At 38.6% G+C, this 21,039-nt stretch overlaps 1 protein-coding gene across 1 annotated transcript in view; it reads left to right on the forward strand.

Moving 5' to 3' along the window:
• The window catches only part of ADGRB3 (adhesion G protein-coupled receptor B3), a 567,040-nt gene that overhangs the window by 437,852 nt on the left and 108,149 nt on the right, over positions 1-21,039 (forward strand). The window contains exons 16-17 of the mRNA XM_067562529.1: positions 18,119-18,245; positions 19,901-20,004. Of these exons, the coding sequence (XP_067418630.1) occupies positions 18,119-18,245; positions 19,901-20,004 (231 nt within the window). The remainder of the gene's footprint in view (positions 1-18,118; positions 18,246-19,900; positions 20,005-21,039) is intronic.

The following is a 21,039-nucleotide window of genomic DNA, read 5'->3' on the forward strand; positions in this document are numbered from 1 at the left end:
AAGAGATATATGCTCTGTTTGTATGAGCTTTTCATATAATTCACCTGGGAAATAGTGAGAAATTTGCTTTTTCAAAAGAAAGCTTTTGTAATTGTATATATCATCCTTTCACCCACCCAAGAGGAGAAAGGGGCAGTAAGAAAATGATTCCAGTACTCCAGCATATAAAATATGGTGTGTATGCAATCATGAAAGATGCAAAATTGGTAAAAGAAAGAGTGCAGAAGACACAAGATTATTGAAGGCCCTTTGCCTTCTTTAATGACTACTTACTTGTCCTTAAAAACAAGTACTTACAGTACATCCATTTGCAACAATGTTTTATAAGTTGCATTGTTGCTTCCAAGGACTTTCTCAAAGAAGCACACTTTAGCAAACATGCAAGGAACTTTTGAAGCTTTTTTTCACTGCAGAGTTTTAGTAAATCAATCACACTAATACAATGTGAAATTGATAGCTGGTGTCTGATCAAGTCTTATGTTGCTACCTCTTTTTGAGTCTTTGCAATGCAACAAAAAGCCAGTTTTGCCTTTGCATTATTGATTGAGTCCAAATCATTTCAATATTAAATATACAAATCAGATATTGCATGAGGGAAAATGTAGACTTCCCTATAAAAAAAATTGGATTTTCACCAATAATTACATTCTGGGAAAATTCTAGCCACATGCTTAAATAGCTTCATAGTCAATTTTTCTTTTTAAATACTCTTTTTTAAAATAAAAAAAAAAACCAAAACAGTTTGCCTGTTGGAAGAGTACTGTCAAGAAAACAGATTGACCTCACAATTTTTTTTTAATGTTTATTATTAAAATAGGTTTTGACTGATTGAAAAAAGGCAGAACTGTCTTGAATATTCAATTTAGGAACAGGTATTATCTTGTTAGGAAGGATCCATTTCTTCCTCTTCCCTCCCTTTACCCCTCGTTTTTGTTGTATCAGTGATTTTGGTTTATTGCTTGAAGAAAAGTGTTAGTCAAGACATTTCTAGGAGTTTTCATTCTGTAAGGAAAGCATTAAAAGTTAAGACCTGAGGAAGAGCTTGGTGTAACTTAAAAGCTTGTCTACCTCACCAACAGAATTTGGTCCAGTAAAAGATATTTCCTCACCCACCTTGTCTTTCAACTACTTAGGCAATAAACTATTCCCAGATGCAGCTGGGCTGGGTCATTTCCTTCAGTAGAGCTAGTCACAGCTAGGCTGGACATCTGTTTCTCTTAAGGGACCAGCCCTGTGACATACCGGTGTAATTATGATTGTGAGAAAACAAGGCTTTGCCTTATCTAAACAAATTGTTCTTCGTGCAAGGAAACACCAAATTATAGATTTTTCCCCCATTTTTCTTATCCCTTTTCTAACTTTTAACACCACAGTTTTCACACACACAGCAATTATATATATATATATATATATATTCCTGACCAATATGCATGCCAACATTATGTTGGCAGGGTTGGCTTAACCCTTCATCCACAAGGCAGAATTCCATACAGATTACTGACTAGCTTTTTCAGACATGGGATAAAAATCTCAAAAGCACCTAATTGATTTAGTAGCTTAAGTCCCATGTGACTTAGGCACATGCTCAATTAGGTGCTTTTGAAAATTTTGCCCAAAAATGCAAAATCTGAAACTCTATCTGCATTATGTAGATCTCCCCTCCTCTTTATCCCTTGCTGACACCCATTATTCAGTAGCATCTGAGCCCCTACCGGTTGCTACCCTCCACCTTTAAGCCTTGTCTACACTAGAAGAGTTAGTATAAGTATTACAGCAGCTGCCACTGAAGTTGCAATGTATATGATAGTTTATACAGACCCAGATGTTTTACCATCATGTTGGTTTTCGTGACATAATAGTAAAAATGCCTGAGCTGTGGCTACATGTTTTTGCTTATCCCATTGGTAGTGCCAGTGCAGCTGCATCACTGCTGACTGCTCATGTAGGTTCTAATTGTATTGATGTAGATACATCCATGGTGGCTGTTCCAGGTGTCTGGTAGTGCATGGATGGAATTTGGAATCTGTTTGTGGATGAATTATGCTATGCATATAGAAAATTAAAATTAGATTATAATCTTTACTGGGACATGTGAATCAGGCCAGGGACTTTGCTGGAATCTCTCCCAAGATACTGATTTTGCCCAATAAAAGTGAATGGTAATCATTATTTATTAAGTGGGACAGTGTTAGCATGAATTCCGTTTAATAGGGATAAATTTATTGTGGCTGGTACCAACTGGTTAACTAGGTGTTAACCAAGTGTGAAAATTCTAATCTCTGATCTATTGATACACAGTTGCCCAATAAAAATTAAGGGGTTTGTTTTCCTGACTACTCAGCAAACAATAACAGGGGGTTCCTGTTATCAAGAGTGATCAAGAGTGGTGAGCATCAGGTAACTTCTATTAAGGATTATTATTTTTTGCATTGCAGTAGAACCTTAACTTCCTCAATTAGAATCAGTGCCCTGTTCTAGATGCTGTGCAAACATATACAAGTAGTAAGAGACTGTCCCAGCCCCAAATAGCTCACAACTGAAAAAAACTCTCTTTATAGCATTATATTTTTGTCAGTTAATGTAATACATATATATATACAAACTGGAATGTCTCATGCACCCTTCCTTTCAGGAAATTACAATACAGTATATGCAGTCTTTGGATTTTGTCTGGATTTTTTAAGTATGAATGAGCTCTATAAAACTGGTTATTTGCATGAAAAATTACCAAGATTGCGTATGGCAATTTGCATTCATTTGTACATGCAGAGTTTTGTAAATAAGTAAATGTTAACTTTTCTGGGTCTCAACTTCACAGACATAGACTTTAAGGCTAGAAGGGACCACTATGATCAGCTAGTCTGACCTGCTGCATTAAACAGGCCATGGAATTCTATCACTAGTAAAATATGTTAATGATCCTTTCTTACTTCAAAGGAGTATTTTGAAAGTTAATTCATTAATATTTTATGATAATCAGATGAAAAGCATTATGGCTCTGATGCAGCAAGGTACTTAAGCATGTGGCTAAGTTTAAGCATGTGAGTAAACCCGTTGAAATAAATGAGACGACTCACATCCTTAAAGTTATGCATATATTTACATACCTTGCTGAACTAGAGCCTATAATAGGTAAAACAGTATTGTGATCATTTTTATTTAATTTACTAAGTTAAAAATGTTAGTTTTAGAATGAAGCTGTCTCATAGAAAAACTTGTCTCAGAGTTATGATTAACCAGTTTGAAGAAAATCTGTTCAATAGATATGTTATTTTTCTTGAAATCAGTGAATGTTAAATCTTTCACTCAGTTTCTTTAGATCAGTGAAAATATAGTGTGGTTTAAAAACATGGGGCCATCTCAAACCCAGAAGCACTTCAAACTCAGTATTATTTCAATGTGTAAGTCATCTCAAATTTGGGAATGTTTCAAATTCTTAACCATGCAACTTTAAATAGTCATACTTTTTAAAATTACTACCCTGATTTTTTTTTTCGAACTTATTAGTTTGGTAGATCTCCTGGAGATTTAAAATTCATGACTGAATTTTGTATGTATTTCCTATGTATAAATTTGTATAAGAAATTCCAGTTTGTACTGTATTCCATTATTGTATTAATTAATAAATAACTTATAATGAAAGGTGACATAATCCAACTCCCACTGAAATCAACTGAAAGCCATCCATTGATTTTAATGGGAGATGGTTTGGGCACAAAGAGACCCTATATTTTAAGGCTTTATATTTCCTGACTCTGATTTCTTGATCACTCAATTTTAACATTATGTTAATACTATAATTTTGCATGAATATATAGTATATACATGTAGAATACCCTAGAGACTTTTAAGCTTTTTACTGGGATTCTTTTTGTATCCCTGCACCTGTAAAACTAAGTACGCTAGTTACCAACAGGACAGAGAGATTTAAAAATTCCTAAAATGACCTAAAAATATTCCTGTAATATAGCTTCTTTATACAGTTTCTTTAAAATGTCATGACTTTAAAGTTCGATTCCTCACAGCACTGCAGGGTTAGAAGCCAGTGCTGTGTGTCCAAGTGGAAAGTTGAGAATCTTCCCTTTACAAAGCTACTGCCTCTAGCTCTGCAGGACTGCAAGGTATTGGACTTTATAGCAGTGACATTTTTAAGTACAGAAAAGATGTTTCAGAGCCAGGATTAAAACTTGTCCATTCTGGACCTCAAGGAGGTGTAATTTGGGGTAAAAAGTCCACATTTACAGAAAGAGGAAGGAAACATTTTTGTAAACATTTAACAATTAAATTTCTTTTAAGGATATCTATCTGGAGCTGGCTATTGAAATCTGGCTATTGTAGGGTGGGTATTGCAGTATTGCCACCCTTACTTCCATGCTGCCTTCAGAAGTGGGCAGGCAGAGAGTGGCAGCTGCTGGCTGGGTGCCCAGCTCTGAAGGCAGTGCCGCCACCAGCAGCAGGGCAGAAGTGAAGGTGGCAATACCGCGATTCCCCTAAAATAGCTTAACAATCCCCCCCATGAGTCCCTTTTGTGTCAGGATCCCCATGGTTATGCCACCGTGAAATTTCAGATGTAAATGTCTGAACCGGTGAAATTTAAGATTTTTTAAATCCTATGACTGTGAAATTTACCAAAATTTACCTGTGAATTTGGTAGGGCCATACTTACTGAATTATATACAGAAAGTGGGACAGCTTCAACCAGAAAGAATAAGAGCAACCCACGTCAGAGTATCCTATAGACAAGTGGGTAAGGCGCTCCTCTGAGAGGTAGGAGATACCTATTTAAATCTCTGCTCCTCATCAGAGAGACAGGAGAATGGAATTGGGGTCTCCCACATCCTGGCTGAGTTCCCTAACCACTGGGTTAAAGGTTATGAGGAAAGCTGCCTTCCCCGTAACTATGTTGTGTGAAGTTGAGCATGCTTAAAGCCAATGGATCAAGCTTTGGAGGCAAAGTAGATGTTGCCCCACCTAATTTCATCTGATTTAAGGATCACATTAGGGCTCAGGCATGAGGTAACCAGAAGCGTGTGTGCTCAGAGACAGAAACATAGCTGCCTAGGGGTATTTTAAAATGCAAATTTGACACCAAGTGAGTTGAGGCACCTACAAGACTAAGTGGCAGTTGAGTGGGCACATTGTGGATCACAGTGGTGCCTAAATCTAGGACTTAAGTGCCTACATCCCTTTGTGGATCTGGGCCTTACTGATCTGCGTTAAAGGCTCCATTCTGATGTAGTATCTCCACACATAGCTTGCCAGGAAGTTAATCTGTATATTTAGGGACTAACAGCAGTACCAGTATAACACTGTTGTGCTTTCAGGATACTGCTGTCCTTCAAGAAGAGTATTCTGGACAGTCCAAAGCACATAGGCTGAAAGAGCTCCACAATGCTCTTTGCTCATGGGGAGCATTGCCTAGAGGTCAAGGCATAGGCCCTTCAAACTGCAATGGGGCAGTTGATAGGGGAGTGCAGGTCCTCCCACTCCACCATGCTCTGTCCCAGGGCACTGTGAGGGCTATCAAAGGTCTGACAACCAGGGGCTCCTTAAGGTCGCCCTCCCTGGTCCACTTCCTACCACCCCACAATTGTCCATAATTCGCCATCTGTGACAAGGAGATGTGCAGAGGGTCAGGTCACTACTTGGCACATCCTTGTGGCTATGTGTGACGTGGTAGATTCCTCTAGTTGGGACAGCAGCAAGTGCCTTCTTCTGTGCTGGGCCTCGGCCAGGTCAATTCTAAGTCTCTCCCCTGCTGGGGTAGTCCATAAACAAAAAAGGGGAATTAACGCAAACAAACTGAGTCCATAAGAGAGAGGGGTGGGGGAAATGCCTCCCTTTTGGGGGTATCTGAAGCAGGTTCTCCCTTCCCTAAGGGAGAACTTTGGGCAGTTCTCATAGGGAGAGGTCCTGCCTTCCCTCAGCTCTTTTCTCAGGAACTGCAAGTTGCAGACCTGCTTCCTTCCCTGGTCTTCCCCCAAGTGAACTTCCTTTTACCTCTGCCTTCAGAATGTGCATCTCTTGGCAATGTTGCAGGGTGGGACTGGCTGAGCCTAGAGCATCTCCTTAACCCCTGTTGCCCTGCATGTGATTTGTACACACCATCACAAGCACCAAAATGAGGTATTATTTGACTGAAAGAGAAAGTTTTGAGACCTGCATAACAGTTATTTGCAAACTCCCATCTGAAACTAATGTACTAGGAGAACATTTCATGAACTTCATACAATCCCTAGCCTCCTTAAAATAAAAATACATATAAGACTCCTCTGATGTATAGTCAATAGAAGGATGTCTGTTTATGTGAGATTTTTTTTAGATATCATTCAGCTGTCTCAGAGATCAAAATATAGTGACAGATTCTGATGTGAGTTACATTGATGCAACTCCTTTGAAGTCAATAGGCCTACACAATGCACAGTGACATGAAGTGGATTTGTGACACTCCCTGGGATACTTTGTGTACATAGACAATGAAAACATTATGCTCCTCATTATGTACTTTCTGGGAGATATATCCTTGATAATAAACTTCATGTCTTAAGTAACCTATATATAATTTAAGTAACCTAACATAAATTAATTGTATTCTTCATTTTATTGCACTTTTCGAAATGTCATGTATCATGAGGATGTAAATTACTTTCACAGGACGTAAGAAGAAGTTGCAGCCGTTTCTATTAGTAGCATTATGTCTCAGTGAAGTGAAAGGTATATCAGACTTTGAATTTTCAGCTGAAGCAGGCTGAATCTAAGTGGCCCATCACAGACAAAAAGCGAGCTTGTGATATGCCTTTCACTTCAGTGAGAAAAGCTGACTCCATACCATAAGCTACATAATGTTACTAAATATATTGGTCAGATGCATAATATTTTCAGTTCTGTATAATTTGAAGTTGCAGAAAACACATATAGGATATGAAAATTGGATATAAATATAACATTGTATTAGTTACAATATTGTTATAGGTAGGAAGAAACTTAGCTGCCAATCTTTATTTTGCCCCTCACTCACAGCGTGACCATGGGAAGATATAGCTTCCCTGTGCCTCATCTTCAAAGTGAAGCTAATTCTACTTACCCACCTTTATACAGTGCTTTGAGATCTTCTGATGAAAGATACTATACAATATAAGTGAAATTATTATTATTATTAATTATTTAGAGCTAAATAGTTGCCAGTCTTTATACAGCTGCATACTTGTGAGGCAAGAGAAGAAAAGCCCTCCTCTTTTAATGCCCACAGAAGGGATGCCCAGAATCACGCCTGCCTGCTGGGAAGTAACAGTCTGCTGCTGATTTGCTTCCCCAGAAACACTTCACTAAAAGGGAGGCGGAAAAAGGAGAGCGTCACCCTCTAGATACTGGTCAAAGGGGCTTGCTGGCTATAGAGCTGCAGGGATAAGCTGCCCTCTTACATCCTGTCTAGAATAGGGAAAAAAAGTGTATTTAGCCAACATATTAGCTAATGCATGTTGAGACATTTTACGATACCACCAATCATCTAGTGTAGACAAAAACAGTGATGTTTAACCACACTTGTGGTCAACTGAGAGGTTCTCCTCTAGGATTTATCATGACCAGCTAACCCATATTTAAACACTGCCACCATTCTCTAAAGTAGGTGCTAAGCAGTGTTGAACAATGTCTCTCAACATGTTAGCTAGTATATTTGCTAATCATATTTAATTTTCCCAGCCTAGATAGGGCCTTAAAGGGATGCGGGAGATTATTGTTGTGCTACACTATGCCTATCTTCTGCTAGCATAGTTTCCATTAAGGACCTTATGACAGTGGTTTAATTTACAGCTGCCTGGGAGCAGCTCTAAAGATATGTCTACACTACAGGTGCTACATTGGTGCTGAAGTTATGCCACTGTAGCATCGTAGTGTAGACACTCTATCAATGGAAGGCTTTTTCCATCAACTGTAGTTTATCCACCCCTCTGAGAATTTTTCCATCCACCTCACTGCATCTACAGTGGTAGTCAACATAAGTATGTCTCACAGGGCATGAAATTTTTCACAGGTTGTACATAGGTTGACCTAAATTTTAGTGTAGACCGGCTTAAGTGATGTCAGGGCCAGGGCTGTCCCTATCTCTGAGAATCAGAGCCATAGTGGTGTGCCTGATATATCCATCTCTCTCTGATGCTCCAGCGCATGGGAGAATCTGTCCTAAATATACATTTATTTGGCTGTGTGATGAGTGAGATTTTTCTTCTCCTGTTTAAAAACTGAAAAGTCTTATTTTAATAGATTCCAAGGACAGAAGGAACTATTGTGGTCTTCTAGACTGATCTCCTGTATAAAACCAGCCACAGAATTTCCTCAAAATAATTCCTAGAGCGTATCTTTTAGAGAAACATCCAGTCTTGATTTTTAAAATTGTCATTGATGGAGAGTTCACCAAGCCCCTGGGTTACTTGTTTCTGTGGTTAATTACCCTTGCTGTTAAAAATGTATGGAGTATGTTATATCTTTCTCTGCTAGACTGAAGAGCCCATTATTAAATATATGTTCCCCATGTAAATACTAACAAACTGTAATCAAGTCACCCCTTAATCTTCTTTTCATTAAACTAAATAGATGGAGCTCCTTGACCCTATCACGATGAGGCATATTTTCTAATCCTTTAATCATTCTTCAGGTTCTTCTCTGAACCTTCTCCAATTTATCAACATCCTTCTCGAATTGTATATACCAGAGCACAACACAGTATTCTAGCATCAGTTGCATGAATGCCAAATACAAAGAGTGGCAAAGCACTCCCCCCTCAGTCTTGCTAGATAACGGCTGTTTCCTCTGGTGGGACGGGCCTGGGGTAAATCTGCCCCACCCTTGATGAGTCCTCTGCTTTTCTCCTCAGCACCTCTCTGTTAGAGTGTTCGTGGTTGCGCTAGGTTTGGGCCTGTGGAATGTCCCTCCACCCCACAGGAGAAGTGAGCTGTCAGTCTATACGACCCAGACCCTGGAGAAGTACCCTTCTCTTGCCCCTTCATTGGGCCATATCAGCTCTTCCCCCGTGAGCTGGGGACTGGGTTTTCTCTTTACTACTCCCCATCTGTGGAGAAGCATTATCTACTAAATTGGGGAAGTCTCTCTTCCTACTGCCACAAGCCTTCTGACAATTTCTCTCTGTCTCCCCCACCTTCTCTAGCAGAGGAGGGGTTTTAGTAGGTCTGGAGTAACCTTTAATTGGGCCCAGGTGCCTCTAATTGACCTGCAGTAACGTCACCCCTGCCTGCAGGGAAAAGGACTTCAACATTTTAGGGCTCACATACCTGCCCTCGAATATCTTTTTGTAACCATTCAGCCTGACTTTACCACAAGAGGTAAAATAATGCCTCTACTCAAAATTCCCCTGTTTATGCATCCAAGCATTGCATTAGTCCTTTTGACCATTGGGAGTTCATATTTAGCTGATTATCCAAATATTCAAAAAGATGTATCACTGCCATGTTTTACTTGATATTATAAACAGAAAAAAAATCAAGCCTGAGAAGTGTTAGTTTTTGTCATCAACTATAATTCACACATTTCATACACTTTATATATGCATACAATTTAACATTATATAGTACAGTGGTGTCACACACTTAGCCTGCTTGATGTATTTATATGGCCCATAAGGCATAGTCAGATTCATCAGTAGCTAAACTTTTATTTTCAAAAAAGGAAATTTTTTGCTCTCATGATTGCAAAGATAGCTTTCCATTTGTGAACCAAGCGTCACCAAAGTATTGTCATCTTCCTGAGTCTGCAGACCACCTGAATAATGACTCTGAGCTGCAACATCAGTGAATCTCATCAAATTGTTAATGCTAAAACCTAATGATGATCATCATATAATGACCTCTTCATCCTTCTGAACTGACAGAACTCCATTAGAGACCCCTAACACACATTGCTCACATAGGTCATGATCTAAGTCCCATTGAAGTCAATGAAATTCTTTCCATTGACTTCAGTAATGGTGTTTGATCCAGGTTATACAAAGACTACCATCACATAACAATGGAAATCTATGCTGCCCTTCATGCTGCACCCTCTCCACTTTCATTCACATTTATTCCCCTCCATGCTGTGCATATTGGCCTCAAACTTTTAATAATAATATAACAGTTACAGGATTTTATTGCTACTCTCCTTATCATTTGGGAAAAAAAATAAGAAAAACTGCTGCTAAACTCCAATCTTAGGCAAACCCTCCATTTTTAATTTCCAGGAAGAACTTCTGACCTAAACTTTTCAAGTCCCTGGTAATATGCACTTTAACAAGATGCCCTATTGCTAAGGATACTTGTAAATAATGGTAACATTTGACACATTTCTCAGGTTGGTCACAGAGAAAATATCATTTTGTAAAGATTCTCCTAGCTCATAATAAATCTGTACAAATTATTTATATAACCTGAACAAATGATGACCAAAGATTATGTCTATTTGTGAAGAGTATAAGCTAATAAAAATGATCATCAAAGTCTGAACACAGGAACAAATGCATATAAATGGCCCAGTAATAAATTCACAAGAACAAATGCGTGTAAACTGAACATGAATAAATTTAGGGTAGGAATTAGAAGGTTTCTAAACATCAAAGGAATGAGGTTCTGGAGCAATCTTCCAACAGGAGCAGTGGGTACTAACATGCTAATTGGTTTTAAGATGAAACTCGATATGCTTATGAAAGAAATTATATGAAGTGGTTACCTTTGATAGCAGAGGACTGGACTCAATAACTCAGGAGATACCTATGTCCTATGTTCCTATGAACTCTGTATTATTAATACTTTAACCTCATAATTTTGCCTTGTACTGAATATCTTGCAATGCTAACTTACAACATTGATTTAATTAATATGTTATTTCTATCACAACGAAAACACCACTAAATTCAACACTGAAAATATAAATAAGAACAGATGCCTTTTAACATAGCAAGATTCTTTACATGACTCTTTTATTTTTTACCACATAGGTTAGAAATAAGAGCCAAAATCTCTGTCATAAAGTCACAAAAGAACCTGATCTCCGAGCACCAACATAGTTAGAGCGTACTTGTTCACAAAATTCCAATGTGATCTGTGGGTGGCTTGATTCTTCAGCACAATGCTAAGTACTATCAGGTATTTTATATACTCTCCTTTTCACTCTCAACAAACATAGTAAATCTGTTTTGTAACAAAAGCAACAATCAGAGCAGAGAATAATGACGAATATTCTCATGTCCAGATCATCCCCTCATATGGAGAAAACCAGAGGAAGCAGGAAAGAGGGTAAGAAATTACTGTGGAATTGGCAGCAGAGCTGGTCAAAAAAACATCTATTTTCAAAAAATTTCCACAAAAACAAAGATAATTTTTCACAAATATTTTCCTCCTTTTTGACCAGATCTAATGTCTTTAAAATCATTCCCTCAGAGGGGACTGGTTTGGGAAGGAATGGAGTCAAAAGGAAGTGCTGCCTTCCCCACCTCTTCATTCTGGGACTCCATGAGGAAAGGAAACCCTAGATCTCACAAGTAGGGCTACCTCATCCCATGTTGCTCTGTTGACCCCTCTTCCCCCTGGCAGCATGCATATAGCAGAAAGGCATCAAATTAACTCCTGATCAATTTTCTATAGGGAAATCTAGAGAGTTAGCCAGAGATGAAGCCATGGAAAGTAGCTTGTCTTCTGCTCTGATATTTCTGTTCCCCAAACTTGTGTGAGGTCCTGACCCCCTGGAATTCTTGTAGAGGAGCTTCTGTAGAGTCCCTGGTAGGAAAGGAGACAATACTATGGACCAAAAGCCCCCTGCACAAAATCTGCTAGATGTGTGTCCTCTCAGCTAACAGTAGGGGAGGGATGTTCTGTCCCATAGTTTGTTTGACATTATGTATAAACTTACATGGGTCCCACAACTTTAATAACGATGGACCTGTATAGTCCTTACAGTACACGGTAATTACCGAGCAGGAGCCAGAAAACTCCTTGAGTTTCAACCCCTTACATTTTCTTCGGCTCATTCCATTGAATGGGAGGGGTTATCTTCCCCATTGTGATATGGGCTTTCAAATCCCATACCTGTCTCAAGATCTGTGTGAATCCTCTGACCAAGTACCTCTGCACAGTTGCCCAGGTCAGCCTTTTTCCATTTCATAGCAGCACAGTTGCTTCCAGAGACATATTTCCCTTCTATCATGATTAATCTCTGCTCTCAAACTCCCACTTGGGGGATAGATCATAAAATGGAAGAGTAGTCAGAATAAGATAATATTAAGGAGGTTGGCATTATGTTATGTTTCCTGGACCCCAAGAAATATGAGGTAATGGTCATCCTCCCTCAGCTCATTTCTTTCTTTTCTGCTGTACTCCAGCTCTGTGCTATAGCTACAGAAGTATATCTGTGAGCTCATGCCATTGAGTCATTACTCCCCTTTTCCATAGCTCCACCTTAGATGCACCCAATCTGACTCCTTTTGTGCATGGTAGTGGAAGAGATGATCAAGGTTGCTGTGTTTTACTTAGGCCCTACTTGGTGCGAAAGGGCGGTCAGAAATTATTAGAGACTGATTGTAACAACTAACATATGCTCGTTATGGTAGTATTTCTCCTATAAATCCTATTTTTCAGGGTTTAGTATCTCATCTGTTTCAAATCACACTGGACTAAAACTTGGTTTCCGGCCCAGATGCACATTTGTTTTGCAAAAAGTAATATTTAAATAGGATTCATTTTCAATTTAGAGATCAGCAAGAAAACAAAATTCTCAGGAGCTTCTACTTTTTTTGGCCTCCCACAAACTTTCATTTTCATGTTTCCATAAAGTAGCTTTTATAAATTACATTAGGACAAACTTCTGAATTTCCAAGTTTTGCAAAAGTCTTTCTATGTAATATTGTTGCATATAATGGTCGCCCTGTGTGATTTTTTTTCACAACTAGCAAAACCTATAGTAATGACCCAGTTGGTTGTAGTATACTATTAATATTAAGAAGATTGATCACAGTAAGAATTATGTTCTAAGGGCTAAATATTGCCCCATGCAGTGTGGACATACAGAGATGTAAAGGGAAGTAAGATACTTCCCTAAGTCTCTCTGTGGCTTCCCTGGACCTAAACCAGTGGGGTGCAAGAATTGGAGCGTGAGTGGAGCTTTGGCTCCATCCTTCCCAATGTGCCAGCCAGCATAGCTCAGCAGATTCAGGGAAGCAGGAATCTGCTACTTGTAAGGACCATAAACAGTTTACTACTCTTCTGGAGCAAGGGGAGGGATCACAGTTCTGAGGTGTGATTCCTTCCCTATGCTTCTCACAACTATGTACCACCTTTTATGAAAATCCACAATCTAGCCCTAAAGGCTAACTATTGCCTTATCTCTATGTGCACTGATCTCCATTGATAAAAGAAGTTAATGCAAAAATCAAAGACAATATATTTATTTATTTCAATTTATAAAACTCCATGGGCACCTGTCTAATGATCAGTGAAAGTTGCATAAATTAATATAAGCAACAATGATACAATATAGTATTATGGAAGGAGTTAGTAGCAGCATCCATAGTTTAGATTGCCCAACACTTTCCATTAATTTTTTTTTTATTTGCTTCTAACTTTGCAGAACTTTAATCATTTGGGCTGAAATGTTCCAAGTGTCTGCCTCAAGCCAAAGTGGCATTTGTTTGTTTGCTTATGTTTAGTTTTTCAATTTCAGCAAAAACAGCTTAGCCATTTCGGAGTAAGAAGTTAGAGGAAAATATGTTGTTTTGCCCATATTAAAAGTTTCTTACCGTTTCATTGAGAAGCTCTAGTGACTCTGTGCCTTCCCAGCAGAGACTTCAACTTTGGCAAAAGGCATTGTTGTCAGGGATATGCCTTTTGCCATCCCCATGAACTTCTGCCCAAATTTGGCCAAGAGATAAGCCTCTACAGATTGTAGTTTGCACAAGCTCAGGGGAGTTTTTTTATAGTATGGCAGCATTATTCTCTGAGCATTATTTTCTCCGCACTACTGCCGTACTGAGGATGCTCCACTCCACACAGCTCCTAGATATCAACCAGAAGGAGCCTGTTCCATCCCACAGACTGACTGAGCACACGCCATCCTAGGGGCTGAGCAGGACTTTCCCTGCTGTTGCTCCTTCTGGTTTCCAGGGGCCACTATGGTGCTGGACACCAGAATTGAGAGCAGAGAGACTCTCTTTCCTGTGCGGTCAATGCTGCCTCTGCTAGTATCAAGGCAGTGTAGAGGAGAAGGAATCATCCTGACTCAAATGCAAAGAGGTTAAGAGCAGAGATGAGAAAGAACAATGATAGAACCCAGCAGGAACTAGAAGCAAAAGGACCAGGGATAGGAGCTAGGGAGAGAGAAGTTCACAGGGAGGCAGAGACAGGCTAGGTGGTGACAGTTACAAGTGATACAATAGTCACTAGAACACATTCCTGCAGAACATGGAATTAAACCCAGGATTCTTGAGTTCCAACATTCCTCTGCTGTTAAGATCTAACTGTGAAACCAAGAAGGCAAACTATGTGTCTCTGTATAAACAGTAAAGGAGGCAATGGTCCTGTGGAAAAAATTGTATATCATTGTGTAATCAAAACCTGTATCATAAAACATATGCACAAGGGGACTGAATTAAGGTGGCACCAGTTACCTTAAATCTGGCATTTCCTAACTTCTGAGCACTTAGCTGTGCACCATATTAGTTAACTAACATAGATTTTTGTACGTAATCGTACAAAGGGCTGCACATCCTATCTTAAAACACAAATATCCACCAGCAAACATATTGCTACAGTAAACCATTAGCAAACATAGGGCCAGCTTGTAAACCCTTTGGTCACATTGGTGATTAATTACGCAGACAAGGACTCCCACTGGACTCTCTATTTACCAGTGTGGGTCAATGGTAAACATGCTGGCCCATACTAAACCCATCCTAGTTTGTATTATTGGCTAGGACTCAGAGTAAAATAATATGGTAATTGATGTACATTATGTGATAAGTCCATTGTTAAGTGAGTAGTTTTGACAATAGTGCTACTGCAGAATTTTACTAATCATTATTTTTATGTAGACAAAATAGCACTGCAGTTAATAGGACATTTGTATTATTAATTTCAACAAAACATATCAATAATAAGTGGGTATATTCTGTTATGATATCTAGAAAAATACAAGTAAGAAAAAAGTGGTTGCTAACTCATCACATGAGGCCCAATCATCATTCTGTGATCAGTTTTGGCAGTTGTGCCTCTGAGAATTAATCTTACTATACAAAAATGCTCCTACATAACATTTTACTGTGCAGAGTCCCTTTTCAAAATGTAAGACACTAGCTCCATTGTTTGCAGTAATGAAAATAATTTTTAAGTATATCCCATAAAATTGCATGAAAAGTTACTGAATAGTAAAACTAACATTGTTTCTGGTGTATTATAATCCATCTGCCCTGAGGTACTTAGACTACCATTATAAACAGCTTCAAACAACCATCATTTTCAAAATAATCAACCTGCCACAGAAATGTGTCATCAAAAAGTGGAATTTCTCCCCAGAAGTTAAAGAGGTGAAAGACGGGCTATATTTAATATTGAATAAGTGATCGTTGAAATTTCAATATCTCACAATCCTGCATGAAGAAAAAAAAAGTAAGGGAAGTATTTTTTAAAGTGAGCTGTGTTGGCCTAACTCTGCTCCTATTGGCATCAGTGGTCCAAGTTTTACTCTTCAGTTCAAGAGGAGCAGTTAGACCAACACTGAGCACTTTTGAAAAATCCCAGCCTAAATCTTTAAAGTGTTTCTTTAATGTAGTTGTTTTGTGAAATATGTGGTGTATATAGAATGGATGATGGTGCCATGTGACGTAATGGTTTTATTGGTACCCATTTGCGATCGTTGGCTCAACTCATTTGTGACTTTAACTCCTGATTTACGTCGGTGTATCTGAGAGCAGAATCAGAGTCTCTGAATTCAATGGATGTCCTGAGTTACACCAGTTTAATTGTGATCAAGATCATAGCTGTTTTGTTTTAAATAAAATTGGTCTATATAGCTGTCTAAATTTTTTTATTATAACTAACCTAGTGCTATTCATTGGACACAATCTTGAAAGATTTAGCATTGAATGGCTGCATGGTGCATGCAGTACTTTTCAAAACAGGTTAAATTCAGTGTACTAAATCTTACTATCAGAGTGAATAATACTGTCCTGATGTTTTAAAACATGTCAATTTCTCTTAAGCTATCATTTATCTTAAATATTTAATCAGCTCAGATAAGTGTATTTCATTTGGCCTTAACTGTGTGTCACAATAAGATAAGAGAAAGGAAAGCTAAACTATAATAAATTCTGAAACATATCTTCTGGTTCACCTCACAATTTTATTTTATTAAATAAAATGTATGAATATTTTTAAGTGGATGTTGATATAGTATTTTTTGGCTTTGTGCAAGGGACAGTGTGTGAGTAGAGGCTCCTAAAGGAAAGCTTTAGTAGCTGGACATTTGGTGGTTTGCTCTCATCTAAGATTCCTCAGTCGTGTCTCTTCAGTTTTTTTTTTTTTTTTTTTTTTAATGTGAAACTGTTTTGAAGGCAATATGATGTGAGTGTTGCCTTTAGTGGGTGCTGAAAAAGCTAGTCGTGCAAGATGCCAACGTGGGATAGTGTGAATTATAGTCTGAAAGGGAATTTGGGATCACAAATTTCCACTTCATGAGGGCCCTGGCGTGCAGAAATCACACAGATATGGTTTATCAGAGGCAGAAGACATGAGGAGAAGAGTGATCCAGGTGAATGGGAATTAAATGTAGAGTTATTTCCCTCCTCCCCCCCCCCCCCAGCTCTTCGTGTTTCTTTTTCTCATTTCAAGTCATTTAGTGACCTAGAGTGAAACTGACAAAAATTGACAACACATGCTGTTACTAGCAGCCGTGTCTCCATTTGGTCCCTAGATATGGAGGGGAAGGGGGGGGGGGGAAGAGAGAGGGAAGAAATCCAATTGCTATACTCTAAATATGACATATGTAAAGATAGCAGAGGCTTGATTTAGTTGAAAGCGATCCCTTTCTCCTGTAGAAATGATCCCAGTGCCGCGTTTCAGAGACAGGGGAGTCGAGTTTTTTTAATCTCTCTCTCTCTCTCTTTCCGCACAAAGAAAACGTGGGTCGATACCATTTTTATTGTTCTGCTGGGGTGGGTTTCAGACCGCGCTGTAGCATTTTGAAAGTCGGATTGAATCGGGGGCTGGTTTTTTGTTTGTAAGGAAGGACGGAAGGGTGGAAAGTGCCCTTTGGCTTGGCCTCAGCCCGGCCCGGTTGCCCAACTGCACAGGGAAGGGGGTGGGGGAGCGGAAAAGGTGAGTCGGGCTGAGTGATGTCTGGAGGGCGAACTCGCGTGGCTCTGGCGATGCTGTGCGCTGCTCTGCCGATATCCGTCCCTCTGCCGGAGCTAAGGCAAAGGCAATAGTCGGAGGCAGCTGATGCTGCCGTTTCCAAGGAGAAATTTCCAAGGCTGATCGTTTAAAAAAAACCAACAACAACAACAAAAAAAACCCTCAACAAAAATAGCCAGCAGAGAAGAAGATCCGGCCTCTCCCAATGCAGCCAGTGTAACATTTTAAAGCCATCTGCATTTAAACTAACCACGCACACACAGGAGAGAACACTAACGACCACCCCCAAAAACAAAACGAAAAAACCCCGGAGCAAGAGACAGAGAGACAGAGCTGGTATGAAGCCTGTCTCCCCCACCCCACCCCGCTTACCCCCCGATTAGTTTTTGCCGTGCTCTGATGGGGCTAAGAAGTGGCTGGCCGGCCGTGCACGAGGCTGCTGCTGCTCGCGCCGGGCTCTACGGAGCTAGGCGAGGTTTCAGCACGAAGAAGGCTGGACAGCTCACTGCACGCAGCACAGCCGACTCCCTGCCTTGTCTCCCCCTCTCCCCTCGCATTACTGTACAGCTGGAGATGCATCTAAATGAAGTCCTATTGAACAACAAGTAGATCTCTTCTGTTCTGTCCGGGAACTACGCTAGACCCTCCTCTCAATTAAACTGCGTTTTCTCTTCATGGAATTGACCGTCAGGCATAATTATCCCGATTTTTTCCCTTCTCTCTCTCCTTTGCAGGAACGACTCTTTGGGAACCTGGTCCACCCAGGGATGTAAAACTGTGCTTACCGATGCATCCCATACGAAATGCTTATGTGATCGTCTCTCTACCTTCGCCATTTTGGCTCAGCAACCTAGAGAAATAGTAAGTAACAAAGAAAAAAAAATCCAGGTTTAATGCAAAAGCAGGAAGATTTGCTGTCCAGCTTTCCTGTCAGGTAGATTTCAGATGTTGCACTGAGGAATTTTTTAAATACTGCAGGTTGGCAAAATGTTGTTAATCTCCTGTTATCTACAGTAGCTCAGATAAATGAATTCCAGATTCTGTGATATAACTAAATCCTAGTCAATTTCGGACAGCTTCCATCTACAGATTTTATAGGGAAAGCCTTCTAATTGTAATGCATATGTGTTGTAAACTTTCACATTGAACGATTATCAACTTAACAGTCTTTTTCAAGAGTGTAAACCGTTCCAGAGGAATGTAGAAGGTTTTATTGCTGTTAGTAGAATGAAAACCCTAGGTAACGTAGTTAAACAGATTGCAGATCTGCATTGGACATTTTCAGTACAGTTTTTCTGTGTTGTCTGTTGACATCTTTAAGAAAAATAACAAAGTTTGCATGGAAAGGAGTGACATAAAATTTGCATGTGGTTTACATGCAACCACTCTAAGTATTATTCCAGGTAAAAATAGCCTAAAAAGCAATAGTTGTGAAGTTGAACCCATAAGGGCAATAATTTGGTTTTCCTCTTTTTGGAAGTGTATGATCAGATATTGTTTTTAGCAGTAAACTTAAGCTGTTTGGAAACAAAGTGGTTGAAATAAAACATGACTTTCTGCCTAAAATATGGCCTAAAAGTACATTAGTCTTAGCTCTTGTTTGGGTGACAAAAGATATCTTGATAAAATGACATTTGCAATGCATTCCTGATACTTTTAAACAGCATATTGGTAAACCATATAGAATATCTTTTCAAACTTTTAGATCTAAATATTTCATTTGTTCTAGCTAATACCATGTTAATTTCAGAACACATACACACAGAGATATTCCTAATGCATAATACTGATGTCCAAGACTAATTGTTTTACAGTAAGAAAGCAGGTTTGTTTTTCAAGGTCATGTATTTATTTTTCTACTGTTAATTCAGGATAGCACAGATTAAATAATTCTAGATTTCCAAGTTCTTCAGAAGAGGCATACAATATTTTTGTGTTCCCTTATATTGCCATTTCTTCTATATGACCAGAGGCCTGAGCAAATTAAGAGCATGAGAATATTGGACTTCAGACAAAGTTATTAAAAGTCCTAAAGTTTAGTAATTTTGCAGTGCACATGAATCAGATCTTGGATAAAGTAATTGATGATATTTAATAGCTGTCAATAAAGTAAGCTATTTGTTTAGCACATTATTTTCAAAATATTTCTACCTTCCAAGGAAAAGAAGTATTTAAATGAATTTTAACTGGGGAGCATTTTAAACCTAAATTAATCTTGTGGTATCCTACTAAGTTTCTTTGTTTTACAAAACATTATGTAGGTGATATAATAAAGCATTTTAAGGCTCCAAGGCCTCTCTCTGAATGGCATCAATAATTAAAGAGATCTCAGAGATGTGTATGGATCAAATTGGGAATTAAAGTAGAAGGAATACATATCTGCTTCATAGGTAATATTACGAAGGCTAACTCTGATATAGTAGCTGTTTTACGCATTTTCCTTTTTATTGCGTTTTTCTGGAATTTTAATTCCTGGAAGATGGATTTCTCTCACAGTAGTTTGTTGTAACCTACAGATCATGGAATCATCTGGTGCACCCTCAGTAACCTTAATAGTAGGCAGTGGTCTTTCATGCTTGGCCTTGATCACCCTAGCAGTTGTCTATGCAGCACTATGGAGGTATGTAATTGATGGACATGGTTGAATGGAAATGCACAATTGTTTGAAATTAAATTTGTAGTTCAGGATACCATTAGATATGGTCTTCTATATTTAGTAACAATAGTCATTTTTAACAAAATAGTTATATGGTGCATTTTATAATTGATCTGTAATAAATCTGATTAGTGTAATTGATTTGCTTGTCTGTCTTGGTCTACTGGTGACATTATAGTCCATACTTTCCTCTTCCCTCTTCAGTATTAGTGATATTGCCCTTTAGATATTGCCTATTAGTGATATTGCCTCTTAGTGATATTGCAGTAGTCAGAAAGCTAATAAACACTTTACAGAATTCCTCCAGCGGTAAACAGTTAAACTATTCTTATATTTGAATCAAGGCTTATGGCCTATTTCTTGATCCACTTCTCCTCCATTTACATTTGAACATGAGATATTTGTGCAATAAAAACTACATATCAAAGTCACACAAGTTCCAGTTTTGCAGGTTCACAGATGTCCAACCTACTAAGCTTGAGTGTGCACACTTCAGCTGCATCATTCATTGAAGGGCACAAAATGAAGCAGTCTGCCTAAAAAACATGTTTGGTTGGGACTTTGTGGCACAGTCTGATACTGAATTTGCTTTCACCTTAGGGACCCTTAGGTTAAAATCCCATCTTAGATCATAAATATAACTGGAAGGGGTGAAGAAATTCAATATGAGGTGGGATTTAAAAGAGCGTGATTAGTTAGTGCAGAAGATAAAGAGTGAGCAGAAATATAGGGATGGCTATTTTCCATAATACAAGAACAAAAGGGCACTTAATAAAATTAAGACAACAAACTTAAAAAGATTGAAAAATATTTTTTAAGTAATGTTCCATTAACCAATGGAATATGTTGCCACAAATTATTACTGAAATAAATAGCTAAATTTCTCTCTAGGTGAGAGAGAGAGGATTAGACATTTATTAACTATTTATTATGTATAATAAATGTAGAAAACCTGGTTACGCCAGCAAGGATAAAGAATTATAAGGATTATCAACCATC

This window comes from Emydura macquarii, unplaced genomic scaffold (genome assembly GCF_026122565.2).
Source record: "Emydura macquarii macquarii isolate MOO-44397 ecotype Brisbane River unplaced genomic scaffold, CSIRO-AGI_Emac_v2 contig_2437, whole genome shotgun sequence".
Classification (NCBI taxonomy): Eukaryota; Metazoa; Chordata; order Testudines; family Chelidae; genus Emydura; species Emydura macquarii.